The sequence below is a fragment of the Passer montanus genome, unplaced genomic scaffold, assembly GCF_014805655.1.
Source record: "Passer montanus isolate IOZ18808 unplaced genomic scaffold, ASM1480565v1 scaffold29, whole genome shotgun sequence".
NCBI classification, from domain to species: Eukaryota; Metazoa; Chordata; class Aves; order Passeriformes; family Passeridae; genus Passer; species Passer montanus.
In genome coordinates this window covers 1,788,838-1,807,692 of record NW_024367596.1, presented here as the reverse complement: position 1 = coordinate 1,807,692, position 18,855 = coordinate 1,788,838, and the positions used below count along the sequence as shown (strand labels likewise).

Here is an 18,855-nt window from a genome sequence, read left to right as displayed (position 1 = left end):
GTCCCGGAGGTGCCAGCCAGCTCCATCCCACGGGTTTCCCCGAGCCCGGCTCCGCCGCTCCTCCTCCCCCGCTCCCCGGCGCCGCCAGCCCCAGCGCCGCGGCTGCGGCAGCGGGCGGGGCGGAGGGACCGGCCGGGACCGCGGGGACAGCGGGCGGGAGGTGAGCAGGGGGAGGAGGGAGGAGGAGGAGGGAGGGAGGAAGGGAGGGGGGAAAGGTGGGGATTTAAGCGCGGGTAGCGCCGGGCTGGGGAGCTGCGGTGCGCGGAGCGGAGGTGAGGGAGGCGCGGGGCCGCGGCGCGCCGCATCCCGGTGTTCTGCATCCCGGTGTTCTGCATCCCTGTGCGCTGCATCCCGGTGTTCTGCAGCTCGGTGAGCTGCAGCCCGGTGCCCTGCATCCCGGTGCCCTGCATCCCGGTGTTCTGCATCCCGGTGAGCTGCAGCCCGGTGAGCTGCATCCCGGTGTTCTGCATCCCGGTGTTCCCGCAGCCCGGTGCGCTGCATCCCGGTGCTCCCGAAGCCTGGTGCACTGCATCCCCGTGTTCCCGCACCCGGAGCTCCCGGTGCCGGCGCTCATCCCCCGCCCAGCTCGGCTGGCCCAAGGGCATCGCGGCGGAGGCGCGTCCCGGAGCATCCCCAGCCCGGGGCCGGTGACCTTGGCGACGGCGAGTCCCCGGCGGCTCGGTAAGCGGCGGGGGAAGGCCCGGGGTTCTGCGGGGCTGGCAGCCGCAGGAGCCCGGGGGTTGCTGCGCTGTGCCTCCCTCGGGGGAGCTGGCGGCGCTCCTGCCGCACCTGCAGCACCAGCGAGGGCTCCGCGCTTTGGGGCGTCCCTGCCCGCGGCAGGGGTGCAGCGACAGGAGCTTCACGGTCCCTTCCAAGCCGGACCATTCTGTGACTTGTTGCTGCAGCCCTGCAGTCGGGGATTTATTTCCCGGTGGCAGGAAGATGGTTTGCCTCGGGGATTCCCCAAAAGCGAGTCGAGCACCCCGGAGCGGGAAGGTCGCGCTGGGTGGGGGGGATGGAGGAGGCTGTGCTGCTCGCACCGCTCTGCTGGGAACGCTCCTCGCCGGCAGATTTGTCCTCTCTTGTTTTCTAAGAGTTGCTGGTGGTTGCTTTCAGTGGGAAGCAGGTGCAATCCTGCCTTCCCCGTTGGATGAATGCTGGATAATATGGAGGAGAATCCCTGCAATAAATGCTCAGGCTCTGCTTAGTCAGCACGAGGCACTTTGAGGGATTTTGATGTGGATTTTAAATGCTTTAGGAATTGAGATGCTGGGTTTTCTTTCTCTGATGAATATCACAGGTATGGTACAAATAACTGCAATTCCAGGAGTGCTTGGAGTGATTTCTGGTGCAGGTTTGGTGGGGAGAAAAGCAGGGAAGCTGTGCATGGAGCATGGATGTTATTCCAAGATCCCAGCTGGAATGGAAGATGCTGAAATGCTGTCTGGGGAGCAGCCTGGGCCCATGGCAGTGCTTGTGCCATCCCGCTGTGCCCAAAAAGCCCCACAGCACCAGGACACAGCTCCACTGGCTGGGAGGCAGCCAGGGCTCTGCTCTGGGTCCTGCCAAGCCACATTTTATGGAGCTTTTCATTTGTTTTATGGGTTTTGTGTGTCCAAACCTGTTTGCTCACAGCCAGGAAGTGCCTGCAAAGGAAGCTGTTCCTCAAAGCATAGATGGGGTTAAATCTGTGAAAAAACTGCATCTCCCTTTTTATTTCTTATCTGTTGCAAGCATCTCAGTCCATTTTTGCTTTTCCCCTCTGGAGCAGTCACTGGAGTGATGCAACTCTGCTTCCTTTAATGAGATCTGAGGGAGATGCACTTGCACAAGAGTTTGGTCCCACTAATACCTGTCATAGCTGTGACAATATTCACTTCCTCATGTTGCACACTACCCAGGCTGTTACTTTCAGCTGCCTCAGAAATGACTCAGAGCAAAGCAAAGAAGTCTGAATAAAATAAGGGCCACAACTGAAAGTCAACCTTATTTTAGAGCCCAGACATCTCAGTTATTTTGTTGGTAGATTGATGTGTTTACACAACCTCTTGAACTTGGAAGGCTTCGAAAGATGTAGATGATGTCCCAAATCTCACAAGGAACTGAGGTTTGTCAGCAGGAGCAAATGCAAAACCCCTCTGAGATATTCCTGGAACAGCTCTTTGAGAACTCTCGATTTTTAAGTGTTTGCAATCTAAACCTGGTGCTGGTCTCTAGTCCCAAATTTGAGGTTTTGGTTGGGAATAGTTCTGTTCAAAACCCTGTTCCTAAACTATATTTACACTCAAAAGAGAAGGGAAGGTTTCCCTTCCCCTGGGATTCAATTTGCCATTTTCCCATCTTCTCTGGCAGAGCTGCTCACCTGTTCTGCCCCACGGTACAAATCCTGGCACAGGGGGAGGGCCCAGAGCACAAACCAAGCCCAGGCCAGGAAAGCTGGAAAGGAAAGGATCTGTACCTAAACTGCAAGGAGCAGCTGGTTATGTAAGGAAACCACTGAGGAAACTTCAGGGGAGGGAAGAACAGGAAAATTGTTGAAAAATTAATTTAGCCTTGGAAGAAAATGGGACAGAGCTGCTCCAGGAATGTTGTTGTTACAGAGAAGCTGCATCTTCTCCTTTCCCTGTGCCTGAGTAAGGAGGGGATTGGGCACTGATCAACCAGCCAGGCTGCAAAGACAGGGGCAGCTCAGTTATTTAGAGCTGTGCCTTTGCTGGGAGCAGCCTCCAGCTGTCAGGGGCAGGTAAGGCATGAAATCAGCCCAAACTTCAGCTGCCTTCAGCTGCTGGGCTGGTGCTGAATGCTGAGAAGCTTCTCTCCAAAGGAGACCCCTGTGGCTGCTGCAGAGCAACCTCTGCTTTCCTGAGGGTCAAAAATTTCTGGATCTCACTTGAAAGGACTTTTCCACATGGTTGTAGGTCACCATAAACTCCATCTGTGTACACATCTCAACTGGAGGAGAAAATTCAGCGACGCTCTGGCTGTTGTCCTGTGCAGCTGGCAAGGCAGGCCGACAGGAATCCTCTGCTCCAGGCAGAGATGCAGCAGAATTCCAGCACCAAAGCCCAGTTTGGGAGCCCAGAATTGCTGCAGGAGGAGCACACACACAGATCAGGGTCCAGCTGGAGACGAGGAAGTCGGCTCAGACTTTGTGCAGGCGTGGCACTGCCACTCGAGGAGGGGTCTGAGGTTCCCAGAGGTAACAGGAAGTTTTCCTGGACAGGGAGAGCTCCTGGGCTTGCTGTGCATTATGTAACATTTGAAAGAACCAAAATAGCACCTGTGTGCTGCCACTGAGGCCAGCAGGAAGGAAGTTGGGGTTAAAGGTGAGGAAGATGCTGGAATTCACTCTCCTGAGCCAGGTAAGAGAGAAACAGGGCTGAAAACAGCATTGCTCTTCCTGCCTTAGCCCTTCCACTCCTGGAAGATTTTATTTCCAGCAAACCCCACAGGCTCAGCCAAGCCGTGCTCACCCACATGCAGAATGGCTGAGTCATGTGCAGCACCAACATTTCCCCAGCTCAGACCCTCATCCTGGCGCTGCAGGACATATGGAAGGGATCTGCATTTCCTGGAGCTCTCTAATGGATGGCCAAGGGTGCTGAGGGAGAGAAACCAGGGCTGCTTCACTCTGCTGTGCACTCCAGAATTCCAGGATATTAGCAGGACAAACCCATTGAACACAGTGAAGTTACAAATAGGAACAGGTCCACATCAATAACTTGCAGATAGGATTTCTAGTCCAATCCCAAGGAGGTGGTCGCCCTTTAGGAGCTAAAATCCAAAATTATTTACAGATCAGACAACTTGAAATTCAGTCTGGCACTTTGCCTGGCTGCACCTGCTACATGTGGGTGCTCAGGGCTGTGGGACTGGAGCCCGCTCAGGGACTCGTGGAAGGATTTTATTTAAGCTCCAGCATGAGAGGATTGCCTCAGGATGCACTTTTAGCCAATTGAATATTTGTATTTTGGGGATGGATTGATAGTTTGCTGCTTTTACTTCTCATCTCATCCCTACTTTCCATTCAAAGCAGCAGAGGTCACCTGTTGAATGATCATGAGGCCATTTCCAGCTCCAGGCTTTGTTTTTCCCCACTCCAGATGAACTTTTCCTGAACATATGTTGGAAACCCTTTTTCTCTGGATGTGTAACTCGGCCAATTCCTCCTGCTGAGGGCATCAAGTGTTTTTCAAGCATTCTTTGCAAACCAGTCTCTCCCAGTTCCCCCACAAGAATGTTTCTTTCCACAGGAATTTCCCAGCAGGAGCTGTCCAGCCACGGGTCAGAGTTGCAGATTGAAAATGTGACCAAAATTCCCCAAATCCCAGCTGCTCAAAGCAGAAATTACATATTAAAGGACCTAACACTGGCATCTTCTAACTCCCAACTAGCTCTGACTCTGGAAAATAAGATCATTAATAAAGAAATTTGGGAGATTAAGCATGCTCTGAAATGAAACCTTGATATTTGGATGATGATTTATCTTTTCAGCTGCCCTAATCAGAGACATGTGTCAACAAGCAAGAAAATCAGGCAGCCACTTAAAACACTAAAAGCTGCTTTACAGGTTTCTCTTCTCGCATTTTTTTTTCTCTTGGAGGTGCAAGTGCTGAAAATAATCTGAATATTGCTTAACAGGAGCTGAATTCTCTTCATTTCACTCATAGCTGGCTGTAACAGCCCCGTGGCCTCTAAACAGGAAAGCATTTCCCCAGCACCTCCAAATGTTTCAATCCAAATTTGTAGACAAATGAATGTTGAGTTAAAATTGCATAAGAACAAATTATCTCCTGCTCTGGAATAGTGGGAACTGATGAGTGAATAACTCAGGGCCCTTTCAAGTGGGAGTGCCAGCTGGAATGGAATAAAACACAGACATGGAAGTGAAGCCTCTCTAGGACGAATCCTGTTTAAAATACAGATTTAATTTAGCCTCTGAAGTTTGCCTAGTAATCTGCTATTCCCTTTGATTGCTGCTACAATTAATTTGGGTGGCAAAGCTGCCACAGACCTCTGGAGGTGTGGAGATTTGGGGCTACTCCTTATTCCTCATAATGGGCCCAGAGGGATGCAAATTGTCCCTTCCCCAAGGGATCTGTGTGACAATGCCACCGGGGAGCCTTGTCTCTCATTGCCTCAGCAGCTGCTTTCAAATGGCTTTTCCCCCTTCCTCTCCTGTGTTTTCCTTTATAAATTATGCAGCTGGAGTTGTGTTATCCCTGCACAGCTCCCTGCTCTCGCGCTGCATGAAATGCAGGGGAAGTGTGTCAGTGGTGAGGGCACAGACTGTAATTTGCTTTTGCCTTTTACTTATCTCAACCTCCAGCATTCATTAGGAGACCACAGAGCACAAAGGCAGCTGTGTTCCTCCTGGAATTCCAGAGTGCCTGGGGATGGAATTACTGCCGTGCACTGAGAGCTGGGAGAACCAGAGAAAGCCAGGCTGTGCTGGGGCTGCGGGGAAATGCAATCCCCAGGCTGGAAAAAAGGTGCCAAGGGCTTCGGTTAAATCCAAAGGGCTGCTCATCATTTTAACTGCCTCATCCTTTATTCATGTGGCTCTCCGAGGGGTGATGGTGAGGCTGCAGCCTGGAATATCAGTAAAATCAGCCTGGGGGATGTTTTTCCTGCCTGTGGCTGTCCTTAAGCAGCTCTGGATGGAGATGAACAGGAATGTGAGCAGCTCTGGTCACTCAAACACCCCCAGCAGTGCTCCTGCCTTGCAGCTTCTCCAGGCAGGGGTTGCGATCAGCAGGGATTTACCCACGGAAGGGATGAGTTTAACCAGCACAGCCCTAACCCCAGTGTAAATCCCATAATCCTGGAGAGTGTGAGGGGGCTCTTCTCCTCCTCCTTCTCCTTCTCCTTCTCCTTCTCCTTCTCCTCCTCCCCACTGTTCAGGAAAGGGTTTCCCCCCTCAGTGGACAGCGCTGCTCTTTTTGCAGAAAGTCTGAACAGAAACAATTTTGGCTCCCAGGGAGTCGCACTTTGCCAGCTGGGCCACTTTCACTGAAGGCTCTGCAATATTTCCAAGCCTTTAAGGGCCTCTCTCTCTCTCTGGAGTTCTGCCTTCCAATAAATTATCTGAAAGGAATCAGCTTCCATTCATGCCTGGCCAGGGAGCAGCGGTGCCTTTCTCCCCAGCCTGAACCCCTGCAAGAAAAGCTGCTCACAGAGACAGCCACTGCTGCATTTGAAATGTTGATCTGTCCCCCAAAACTGTTGTAGGAGCTTTCTCAGTCTAGGAAATATGGGAAGATGGAAGTGAAGGAAATGCTTTGGGAGAATTAAGGGGGAAAACTTCCCTTTGGTAAGTCCCACATCTCCCCAGAACAGAGCAGGAGAACACTGAATATTGGAATATTTTTGACCTATATCAGTGGTCCATCCCTATTTTAATCTTGGGCTGCAAATTTCCCAGTGCTGCTTTAGGATCTGTTGCTTTGAGGGCCGGCAAAGTTCTGCTGCCCCAAACTCACTGTGAACACCACACTGCAGGGATGTGATGTGGCCAAGCCTCTCTGGCCTGGCATTTTAGGCAGCACAAGTGTAGAGGAAATGGGACATTGGGAGGTTTTCCAGCAGGGACTTGGATCCCTATGGGTTCATCTGCTTGGAATATCCTTAAACCCCAAAATAACAGAATCCCTCTGCAAAACCTTCAGCACTTTCTTATCATTCTGTTTTCTCTAAATAGATGCTTTTAGCCTGCATTTAAAGATTGTTTCCAATGCCAAAAAGCACATTTAACAATGAACAGTGGAAGCAAACCCTATTTCCTATTTAATTCCTGCTCAGCCATTCTCTTTCCCAAGTAGAACCGGGAACAATGAATGCATAAAGGCATTACCCAAGAGCAAAATCTTTCCTAGACTTGTAATTTCCATTAAATATTCTTTTAATCTGTAATGTTTTTCATTTCTTTGGAATGAGCTGCAAAAAAATCCTTCTGCAATCAGAGATTACTTTTTTCTCCCTTTCTCTTTTGTAACCTGGTTTTCTTTGTTCCCAACAATTGCAGAGCAATAAAAACGATTATCAAAAGTAAGCAGAGAAGTTTTTACAGGGCAGTTGTTTTAATCTTATCTTTATTCTGGGGCATACATGGAACTTACGGAACATTTCTGGAATTTATGGAACATTTCTGGAAGCTGGCCCAAAGCCTTTCTTTTTAAATGCCTATTTCCCTGATTTCCACAGGGAATGGATAGGAAAACACACTTGGGATGTGGAAATTGGTAGAGTCACAGGAAGATTTGGGTTGGAAGGGAGTTTAATGACCCAGTCCCACACCTGTCATGGGCAAGGACACCTTCCACTATCCCAGCTCGCTTCAGCCTGGCTTGGACGCTTTTCAGGGATGGATCAGCTTTTCTGGGAAGTGGGAATACCCAGCTGATGCATCTCCAATAACTGAGCAGCAGCTGCAGAATCCAACAGCTCCCTTTGGTTCAGGGGAGCTGGTGGCACCGACACCTCAGAGAAGGAGTTTGTGTAGTGGTTCCACAGGACACCCCCGCTGTAATCCCAATTTCCCTGTCATTCCAGGTGCCCTCCAACCCCCCTGGAGCTGAAGATGGACGTGAAGAGGGTGAAGGACTACCTGTACTGGCTGTACTACCAGTACCAGCTGGTGACGTGCAGCTACGTGCTGGAGCCCTGGGAGCAGTCCATGTTCCACACCATCACGGTCACCGTGCTGGCCATGGTGGTGTACACCGCCTACGTCTTCGTGCCCATCCACGTCCGCCTGGCCCTGCAGTTCTTCTCCCAGATCTTCGGGCCCCAGCCCGAGAGCGCCGTGCTGAACTGAGCCGGGCCCAGCAGGGCCCAGCAGCTCTGTGAAATGGTTCACAAATGGTTCGCGTTGAGGTTTGGCTCTTAGGAAAACCCTGCTTGCTTCACCTGCGGGGCTGGAGAGCAGAGCGAGGCACCGAGCCCTGTCCCGTGAACACTCTGGGAATGGCACACAGCTCCTGGAATGGCACAGGATCCACGCAGCTCCCACCTCCAGCAGCAAACCCCATTTCCTGTTTCATTCTTGCTCAGCCAGTCTCTTTCCCAGTGCTGCTTTAGGATCTGTTGCTTTGAGGGACAGCAAAGCTCTGCTGCCCCAAACTCACTGTGAACACCACACTGCAGGGATGTGATGTGGCCAAGCCTCTCTGGCCTGGCATTTTAGGCAGCACAAGTGTAGAGGAAAATGGGACATTGGGAGGGTTTCCAGCAGGGAAATCTGATGAATTCCCTATGGACTGATCTGCTTGGAACGTCCTTAAACCCCAAAATAATGGAATCCTTCTGTAAAACCTTCAGCACTTTCTTATCATTCTGTTTTCTCTAAATAGATGCTTTTAGCCTGCATTTAAAGATTGTTTCCAATGCCAAAAAGCACATTTAACAATGAACAGTGGAAGCAAACCCTATTTCCTATTTAATTCCTGCTCAGCCATTCTCTTTCCCAAGTAGAACCGGGAACAATGAATGCATAAAGGCATTACCCAAGAGCAAAATCTTTCCTAGACTTGTAATTTCCATTAAATATTCTTTTAATCTGTAATGTTTTTCATTTCTTTGGAAATGAGCGGCATCCAACCACTCTGGCAGAGGCTCTTTTGGTGGCTCCTCACACCCAAAGTTCTACCAACACAGTGCAGGGGCCAGGTTAGAGGAGACAAAAAATGAGGATCTCCAGCAGGATTGGAGTGATGGTGTCTGGCTGGTTGGTGACTTCCAGGCTTCAATGGATGGGAGAGGAACTTGGAAGAAAAAGCAACAGAAGGATGAACTCAAATCCATCTTTTTTCACGCCTAAGTTCCTGCGTCTGGGTTCAGATGGTCTAACATATTTTCTTTTTGGAAAAAAATTCTCCACCTCATCTTGCAGTTCAATGAGGATGACAGGAAGAAGCAGCCCTGCTCTGTCTCAGTGCCCTCCTGCCTTCTTTGATGAAAATCAAAATCTTTTCTTGCTGCTCCCACTCACCAAGGTAGCAAAGTGCAAATCAGCACCAGGCAAAGAGGATCCAGAGTGGAAATAATATTTTAATACCTGCAGGGAAGGCTTAGAGAGATCTCCTTTACAAAGAAGAAATTAGATTTATTACCATTGCCTGTGGGGAGGTTGTGGAACAATGGGAGGTTTGTTTGGTTTTCACTCTACACAAATCAAACGTGGGTGCCAAATCATAAATTACAGCTGCACTCTGCACGTCTCTACCAGCTGATGCTCCCGTTAGTAGAAGTGAGAGGAGCAAAATGTAAATAGCTTTCAAATGATGTTTGCACAGTTCTAGATTAAAAAGAAAACCCTCTCAACTCCTTTCTCAAGCTGCAGTGGGCTCCTGCATGCTTCAGAGCACACATTTGTTTGGAAACGAAGACATGTGGTGAAGGTTGCCCAGATCTGAACATGTGTATGCAGTTTTTTCAGCCAAAAAATAAAATTTTATTCTTCAGAAACGACCTCTGGCTGCGTGACTCAGCTCTTCTGTTTTCCACTCATTCATAAATATTCTGGATGTGTGTGGGCCAGGCTGGCACTGTGGCAGAAGGATTATTTTGTGGTGAATGTTTTGGGGCGAGGTTTGAGAATCCTTTAAATGGATCTGGGGTGAACTCCAGCCCAAGAGCTCTCCTGTTTCTGGAGGGAAAAAACCCTCTGATCTGCTTCAAATTAAGGCATTAACAAATACCTGAATGTGCTGAGGGCTCAGCTGGGAGCTTTGGGCTCCAACAGGAGCTGTCCTGACAGTTTATCACAGTTGGGAACCTGCAAACATGAGGTGCCAAGCTGTAATCACACTTTGAGTAATGAACACAGCACTGGAGGAGATGAAAAATGGCAAAATCTGTGACAATTCCTCTTGAAAGTGTCTGTAAAATAGACTAAAAGTTCTAATCCCAACACTGGAGGTGAAAAGTGAGAGTATTTACTTGGCAAGTTGGTATAAATTCTATCTCCAAGTGGGTTTAAACTCTATCTGCAAAGATTGTGCTCATCTAGAAAACATGATGGTGTCAGTGCCAGGCACCTCCTCATCAGTCCTGTTCCCATTGATTTTTATTTCCTTCAAGAGTGGATTTCTTCCCCATGACGTCAAACCCAACTTTCAGAGCACAAGGAAAAGGTTTTTCCAGGAATGCAAAGGTTGGGGCTCCTATCTCCAGGAGCACACACCCGATGGAATATTGCTCTTTAAACATTTCATTTGGCAAACAGAACATGGAGAGGACTTTGTTCAGGATTTCCATGGCCCTCCCATGGTGGGATCCATGCAAAGCACTTTTCTTCCTTATTGTGCCTGTTCCCTGTGTTTGGCTTTGGGAGGTGCAGGAAGTGGCAGGGAAACAGCAGCAGGTGTTTTTGGGAGGGTCCCTGCAGTTTTAACCAAGTAAAAACCTCTTTTTTTGTGTGTGAATTCTTCACCTTCTTTACTAAATTTTAAAGGGTTTAGGCAAGAAGTATTTACTAGGAAGGAAAGAAGCTGCTGAAAACAATCTCTGCTAAAAAGCTTTTGAGATTTCCCCAGCTCTTTTCACTTCTCCTTGCATCCCAAAAAGCTGGGATAACTCTCCCAATGTAGTATTCCAAACCACTGGGTTCCAGCAGGAGACTTCAAAGGATTTCTGGCACTCAGCAGGGAACAGAAGCATTTTTTTTCCCCAGCTGAAAGAGAGAGGAGGTGAGATAACACTTTTGACAGCTTGAGACCACATCACAGCTTAGGAAACTCTTCCACATCTGAAATCCTTTTCCCTGGACAAAAAAAACACCCATTCCTGGACAATGGGAAGAGATTTCCACGGGATCCCAGCTGCACATGAAGGTGGGAGGGTGGAATTTTGGAGCTCCCAGTAACACCAGTATGCCCAGTACGTGGGTGACAGCTCTCTTGGGAGGGTTATGATGCCAGACTCTTTATAAAAGTCTCTTTTCTCCTGCTCCATTATAGTTCCATGTTAATTGTAGTTAATTGCTTCACTGGGCTAATTGTAGCACAGCAGCTGGAAACGTTCACACCAAAAATAATCCAAATAAAAAGAGCAAACAGAACCAATAATCCAGCAGTGAAAAAGGGAACAAAAGCAGAACAGGAGATGATCCAGCTCCAGCTGCACTGACCCTGAAAGTACAAATGCCCCATTAATTTAAGGAATGAGAAATGTTGGGGCTCAGCTGGCCAGCACCATACACCTCTTGTTTAAAACCCATTTTCTTAATTTCATCTCATCAGAATTCTCATTTATCCTGCCATAAAGGTTTCCTGCCCAATTTCATGGATCACCTCCCAAACCCATTACCGAGGGCCACAACACACCGGACCATGAACATCCAGAACCTTCCTCCCAAGGCCCCTGAGGGCAGCTTTTACCCAAAACTCTCAAAAACAGCTTCCCAAGGACCTTTTCCTTAGTGCTGCTCCCCAGGGAACCCAGGGATCAGGATCACCACCGGTGCCCCTGCACGTCTGAGTGTCCCATTTACTCAGAATTCCAGGGAAAATTCCTGTGCTTGTGGAATTTTGAAATCTTAAACAAGTTGGGGTTTTTTTGTTTTGTTTTTGCTTTTTTGGTTTGTTTGTTGTTGTTGTTGTTTTCTGATTTTTGATATTTTTTTTTTAAGGTTTTCTCATAATTGTGATTCTGCCATAATCTAAAATTCTTACTTTGGATGCTCCAGTTCTAAATTTAATTCCCTAATTACTTGGAAGTTAGGGAAAAAAATTCACACAACTATTTAAGCCATGGTAAAAGAAGCCCAGCAGGTGTAGGAGAGTCAGCAGAACCACACTAAGAGCAAATTACAGTCGTGCAGCACCAGTGAGAGCCAAAACTGGGACAATTCTCCCAGATGAATTGCTGCACCCCAGGGCACAGACATGGACAAGTGGCCACGTGCCAGGCTGAGCACTGAAATTAAAGCAGAACAGGCAGATTTGCAAATGAAATATTACAGAACATGGAATAATTAACTTTCTCTTAATCACACACAATGATCAATATTCATGCAGCAACAGCAGCCCTGTCCTCTCGCCCTTACCCAAATAATTTCAGTTATTTTTCTCTCAAACACCAAACAACAGCTGAATATCCTGAAATCCCACCATGAACTGAAAAACTGGGAGGTCAGGAGCAAAGCCAGACTCAAAGTGCAGATTCTCAGATCCAACATCAAACCACCCAAAGCAGCCCTGCTGCAAACTTGTCGTGGTCAAGGGAGTCAAGGAGCTGAAGCTAATGAAATGTTCAGGGGAAATAATCTCAGGAAATTGAGAATTCAGGGTTTGTGAGCTGACAAAGGAGGGCTGATGCCTCCTGAGGTGCTCCAAGGGCTGGATCTGAGCTTGTCCCACAACTCCACCAGGAACAGATAAAAGGACAGGGGCTCCTCTTGACTCTGTCCTCACATGCAGCGAGGAAAACCCAGCCTGCACCAAACAAAGCCCCTTGCTTCAAAGCACCATCAACTTTGTCCTTCACATTCCTCCCAATAAGCAATCTTTTGTCTGAATTTGAGGAGCCCAAATCCTGAGAATATCTCCAGGCAACTTCCATGGGAACTCCCTGGCTGGAAGGCTCTGATTCACGGGTGGAGGTCAGAATTAGCTCCGAGAATTCCCACTTGTCATCATCCCTGCCTGCCCCACCCTTATTTCAGCAGTTGCTCCATCAGAACAGGTAAGAGTTGATAAACTCTGCTGATCCTGGGGTTTCAGGACAGCCAGGACATCCAGGGCCTCCTATTTATTGGAATAAGGAGGTCCAAGCTCAAAATAGGCTATGGAAATTGTTTTATGTGGCCTGATGTAAGTTAGAGCCCTCCTCAACCAACACACATTAGTCTGGGTTTAAAAGTGAAATTAAAACCATGCACCCTCTGCATCAAAATAAGAATCTCAGTGCTGGAATATGCCCAGGCAAGAGGAAAAAATCAGGAAACAGGACAAAAAGGAGAGGGCAAATATCCACGTGACATTAAATAGGGTAAATCTGGCAAATGCATATTAAAAAAACCCAAAAAAACAGATTCTGCTTTTCTTACAATGACTGAGCAAAGAGGGAGGAAATGAAGGTAAATTGTGGCAGGGTCAGGAATAGATCCATTGGCAGCCAGGCTGCTGTTCCCGTTATTTTCTCTGGCAGCTCCTATCTTTGCTTTGTAATCATGGAGCAAATCAGAAATCTCTCTTTATTTCAAGGTCGTACTCAAGGATGAGTTACACTCTGTGAATTTTTTGGAGCTTCAGGCACTTAAAAGAAAAAAGAACAGGGGGAGAAAATGCAGGTAAAATGTTCATTATGGGGAATTTGACACGAAACAAGTGAAGCCGGGCTCAGGATAAAGCAGCTGGCATGGAAAGGGCTGGGATGGGATTGCAGCACCCTAATTAAAGATGGGGAGCAACAGCCTCGCCCATGAGGCTGGCAGAGGAAAGGGCTTCCAGCAGCTCCTTGCATTTCCCACAGCCACAAATTGCACAAGAGAGAAGCTCACTGAGGCAGTAATTATCTGCCAAATGCACAGAGATTGAGTGATTTATAAAGGAACAGCTCAAAAAAAGATGCTGTAAACTAATTCGGCACGTCCAGCTCTGGACATGATGGTGCCTCGCTCAGGGGAAGTTTGGGACACGTTTTGTATTTCACTCCAGGTAAATAATGCATCCCAAGAAGTTTTCTCCACACATTTTTGATTTCCCTTTCCAATATTTCTCCCCATGTGAGAATTAAAGGTGAAATCAAGTGGAATCAGACTGGTACTGAGGGGTGGGTACCTACACCCAGCAGTCCGTGCTGCCTCAGCCTTGGTGTGGAGACACATCAAAAAATTCCAAGTGCTTCCCGTGCCCAAACCTTCCACAGCTGGCTACAGGTGCCTCATGAGCTATCCAATAATCTGACGTAATTGGTATCCAAATTTTGGCTAGTCTTGATATCCAAAAGCTCTTTCTTATCATAGATGTATTTTAGTGGCACCACCAAAATACCTCACAACCCCACACCCAGTTCAGCATCAAAACTGGATTTTGGGGAGAAATCCTTCCCTGGAAGGGTGGGGAGGGCCTGGCACAGGGTGCCCAGAAAAAGGGTGGCTGATCCATCCCTGGAAGTGTCCAGGGCCAGGCTGGACAGGGCTGGGATCAACTGGGACAGTGGGAGGTGTCCCCACGGCAGGGGTGGCACTGGGTGCGCTTTAAGGCCCCTTCCAACCCAAACCATTCCTCTCCAATCCTCTCCATCCATGCCAGGAGCTGGGCACTGGAACAGCCCCTCGCAGCAGCCCTGGCTCCGTGGCCTCTTTTCCCCGAGAAATCTTCAACTGCCGAATGAGCATCGCTGGGATCATCTTTCATATAAATGCAGATACTGCTAAATAAATAATGAGCTGCAGCAGCGGGATCAGCTGGGGAAGTTTCCACTCCCTTGGCCGTGCAGCGAGTCCTGGTTTTGCAATGTTCTGGCTGAGCAGCACCTGCACAAACACCTTTTCCCAGGGATGTGTCAGCACTCCGTGTCGTGCTGTGCCAGCGAGGTGGGAGCGGTGGGGAAGGATCCAGCCCACGACAATTGCGACATCTCCCCCCCTAGGAGTTTATCTCCCTGGGTAATTGTAACATGCAAATGCCATCAGAGAGGACTGGAGCAAGCAAAAAGAAATAATGAATAGTTAAGAAGAAGGAGTTAATTGTCATTTAGCAAATTTCATTTATTTCAGCACATCTTAGGTTGCCACTGGGAAAATGCTTTATGTTAAAATGCCCCAGTGGTCTGGTGAAGCCCTGGGTGGACAGAGTGTCCCTGTCCTCCTCCTCCTCCCACTCCTCCTCCTTTTTCCATGTGTTCCTTCCCTGACTGTTTAAGAAATCTTCATTCACTGAACTGTATTTTTGGCATTTTCCCTGTTTTTTTTCCTCCAGCCAGACAGAGGCAAGAAAAGTCAGGAAAGTGAATCCGGAAATGTCAGCTCACTCCATAATTTTTATGTGCAGCTTTTGAGCAGGAATAATGTCCAAAATACTTTTATCTGCATATCGTTCTTCTCACGGTCTCTCATCAGAGGACTCAGAGTGAAAAATACACTCATTTTCCTGATCACAGAATTACAGAATCACTGTGGTTGGAAAAGATCTCCAAGATCATCAAGACCGACCTTTAACCCACTAAACCATGTCCCAAAGTGCTGTTTGAACACTTCCAGGGATGTGACTCCACCACTACCCTGGGGAGTCCATTCCAATGCTTGACCACTCCTTCAGTGAAGGACTTCTTCCTGATCTCCAGCTTGAACCTCTCCTGATGTCCACTCTTGTCCTCTCCCAGCAGCTCTCAGCTCACCCCACCCCTCACCAGGATTCCTTTAATGGGATGAGATGTTTTAGCTGGCACACGGAAGATTACCAAAGGCAAGTGGAAAGCAAACAGCTCCTGTACAATCATCCTCAGGTCCCTCTTGTGTTCTGATGAGCAAATATTTACCTTTTTAAAACAATTATTTCTTAGTCTGGGGTTCATGCCTAGTGCAGCCTAGTAACAAACACACCAGGACTAAAGCAACACCTCCTGGCTCCTGTCCCTGCTTTGCCTTAAAGTGAAACCTTTGCCGTGGCTGTTCGTGGTTATCAAGGATGGATAAGCCATGATGTTTGAGTGATCACAATTTCACAGAATCACAGAATCCCAGAATGGTTTGGGTTGGAAGGCAAATTAAATCTCATTCCATCCCATGGGCAGGGACATCTTCCACTGTCCCAGGCTGCTCCAGCCCCAGTGTCCAACCTGGCCTTGGGCACTGCCAGGGATCCAGGGGCAGCCACAGCTGCTCTGGGCACCCTGTGCCAGGGCCTCGGAGGGAACAATTTCCCCCTCATATCTAATCTAAACCTGCTTTCATTAACCTGGGATGTCTCCTTGTTCGAGCAGCTCAATACGGTTTGGGTTATTTTGGTTTATAAAGCTACAAAGGAAAATCCCACTGCTTGTAAGCCCACAACAGGCACAGCAGGAGTTTTTTAAAGGTTCCAGGGATTTAGGAAGCAGGGGGTGCTGTTTGTTCCCCTGACTGCACAAAGCCAACAGCTCTGCCTCTGAGCATCCAGCTATTCCCAGCTGCCTCAGCAGGGCTGGGAGTTTTCCCCCTCTCTGACACAGGGCAGCACTTCCAGAGGTGTCCCTGAACTGCATCCAACGTGTTGGACGTGCAAGTTTCACACACACATGAAAAGAAAGCCAACCCACGGGTATTTGTGCCGTGACAACGCTCATTAAAGCTGGTGATGCAACACAGTTTCACCTCCATCAGCTGAGACTGGAATGTCACAATATCCCCATCCCTGTCACAAAGCTATTTTAAAGGAGCTCTTCTGGCTCCTTTTGCTCCTGCCTTGAAGTTCAGCAGTGATAATGCTGGTGTAAATTGGATTGCTAATTGGATTCCTCACAAGAACTGAAGAAACAGGCAAGAACTGGAAAATAACTGGAGCATTATCCCAGTACATTTAGTGCAGGTGAACACACAGCAAGCAGCCCCTGGAAGTGCTGTGTCCCAGGGGAATCAGGGAATGTTATTCCTCCCGTTCAGACCACAGAGGACACGTTGAAGCAGCAGCCCTTGCTGAAATTACCAGTTTGCAACCTCCCAGCTGCAATCCATGATGAAAATCAAGGAGATCCCTGCTTTCCAAAGGAATAGACCTCTTGGAGATGCCTGATTCCAAACTGGGAGATAGATCCTGGCTTGGAATAAATGTGGGAGTTGCCACCTCACACCAGGGCAGGCACAATCTGTTCCTGCCCAAGAATGTCTCCAGTGGCACTGGGAGCTGAAACAGCTCCTGTAAAAGGCCCTGCCTTTAATTCCCCTCTCTGAATCCTGGTGACTCTTTGTTAATTCCCCTCTCTGAATCCTGGCTACCCTTCTTTGTTAATTCCTCTCTCTGAATCCTGGTGACTCTTCTTTGTTAATTCCCCTCTCCTAATCCTGGTGACTCCTCTGTTGTCAGAATGGAAACTGCTCAACTTCTCTAAATCGTGGCTTCCTGCAATAGGAAGAGGAGCAAAATTGTTGCTCTGTTGTTATTTCCCCTCTCTGAATCCTGGTGACTCCTTGGTTGTTAATTCCCCTCTCTGAATCCTGGAAATTCCTCTGTTGTCATAATGGAAACTGCTCAACTTCTCTAAATCGTGGCTTCCTGCAATAGGAAGAGGAGCAAAATTGTTGGGAATGTGTGAACACTTGTGAGAAATAGATTTGTAAAGAATTCTAGAATAGATTTGTGAAGAAATACAGACTGGGTGTCTCCAGGATCCTCCTCAGAACTAAATTGGGCACCAGAAGGGTGATTTATTGTTATTGCACAGCCCTTCCCATGCTTCCATCTGGACACTGTTACTAAAATCCTACAGTTAAAGGAGGATGTTTTTATTGCTTGTGACGTGGAGGTGCTGTGCACACTGCTCTGAATCCCCAGTTTATATGGGAGTGAATAGGAAAAAATAAGTGTAAAACATTTTTTGGTTCTGTTCTTAAATTCCTGGAGTTTTACACTGAAATGAGCACAGGTAATGAAAACAGCAGCCCAGAACAAACCCTCCTTGGGGAGGTCAGAGCAGCTCCTCAGGAGGAGAAGTCCAGGAGGTGATGGAGCACCTCCTTTCCTGGATCCAGTGAATGTGAGGGAACAGTGACCTCAGGTGTCTGTTCAATTAATCACAGGGATATTCCCCGTGAATTTACCATTCCGTTGGACATTCCCACTGAAAATGAAGCTGCTGGGAGCTCTTGTCACTGGCACAGTCTCCTGGTTTTTCTGGCCTTGGCACTTGAGCTTTCCCAAAAACACCTACAGGGATTTTCTCGAGGGCCCAGCCACCTGCAAAAAAAGCCTGAGAGCAAATCTATATTGAAACCTGGTTTAAAATAGTGTGAAATTTTTAAGTTTTACATATATTTAAATATATGTGTGTGCTCGCTGTCCTGGCCTATGACACAATTCCTTTAAATGCTGTGAAAGAATATGGCAGTAGAGGCAGAAAACGTCCTTATAAAATCAATAGAACACTTAATATTCACTGAAAATCACGTAAGAAATAAGTACAAACTGATATGGCTTTCACTAGGAGTGAGATTCAGGCTGCTTTGCTTTTTGCTTCATTTTGTGCAAGAATATAAAATCCTTCAGAAGTGGTTGTAACACAGTTTAAAATACAAATTTTCCATGGAAGCCAGGTAACCAGAGCTTGCAGAGACAACACAAAGTACCTTGATGAGTACAAAGAACCCAGTTCTGATATTCACAGAGGCTGTGCCTCGAGCTGAGGTGGGATTTGCTGTATTAGCACCAAAATTAGGTGGAGAAAATAAATCTGCAGCTGAAAATAAATCTGCAACTGAAACTCTTCCAGCATAATCAGGATTCAATTCTCCTCCCAGTGACTTCAAAGATGTGGCTTCCACAAAGGACAGGCTTTGTCCTTCCCCTCTCCCAACGCCACTCCCCAAATGCCAGCCTGGAAGTGTTTTATTTCCTAAATCAAACATTGAGTGATTCATCAGAGCTTCAAAGCAAAAACTATGTAACACCCGTTGTGTAGCAGAGGTTCTGAAACAAAACTTCAGAGCAGGGAAACTTTTTTTTTTAAATTGTGGGGTTTTTTTCATTGTTTTAATAATATGGTCCAGTGAGTCTCTAGAGAGGTCTGCAGAGAAACTTAATTTCAAAGGAGGAGAAGTAACTGTGTGAACACAAGCAGCACACTAAAGAAAAATGTGTCAAAGAATTATAAACATGGCAGACAGCTTGACAAGCTGTGATTTTCAGTCCTCGAGTGAAAGAACTCTTCATTTCCATC

At 47.7% G+C, this 18,855-nt stretch overlaps 1 protein-coding gene across 2 annotated transcripts; it reads left to right on the top strand.

Annotated features, from left to right (window-relative positions):
- The first annotated feature begins 11 nt into the window (after window positions 1–11).
- On the top strand, window positions 12–9,468 carry SPTSSB (serine palmitoyltransferase small subunit B). Of its 2 annotated transcripts, none has more exons than XM_039713938.1 (2): window positions 12–160; window positions 7,552–9,468. In XM_039713938.1, the coding sequence occupies exon 2, from the start codon at window positions 7,580–7,582 to the stop codon at window positions 7,814–7,816; it is 237 nt and encodes a 78-aa protein (XP_039569872.1). In that variant the 5' UTR covers window positions 12–160; window positions 7,552–7,579; the 3' UTR covers window positions 7,817–9,468. The 2 variants fall into 2 exon arrangements, with proteins under 2 accessions (XP_039569872.1, XP_039569871.1); XM_039713937.1 differs by lacking the exon at window positions 12–160 and adding an exon at window positions 550–681.
- The last annotated feature ends 9,387 nt before the right edge of the window (window positions 9,469–18,855 follow it).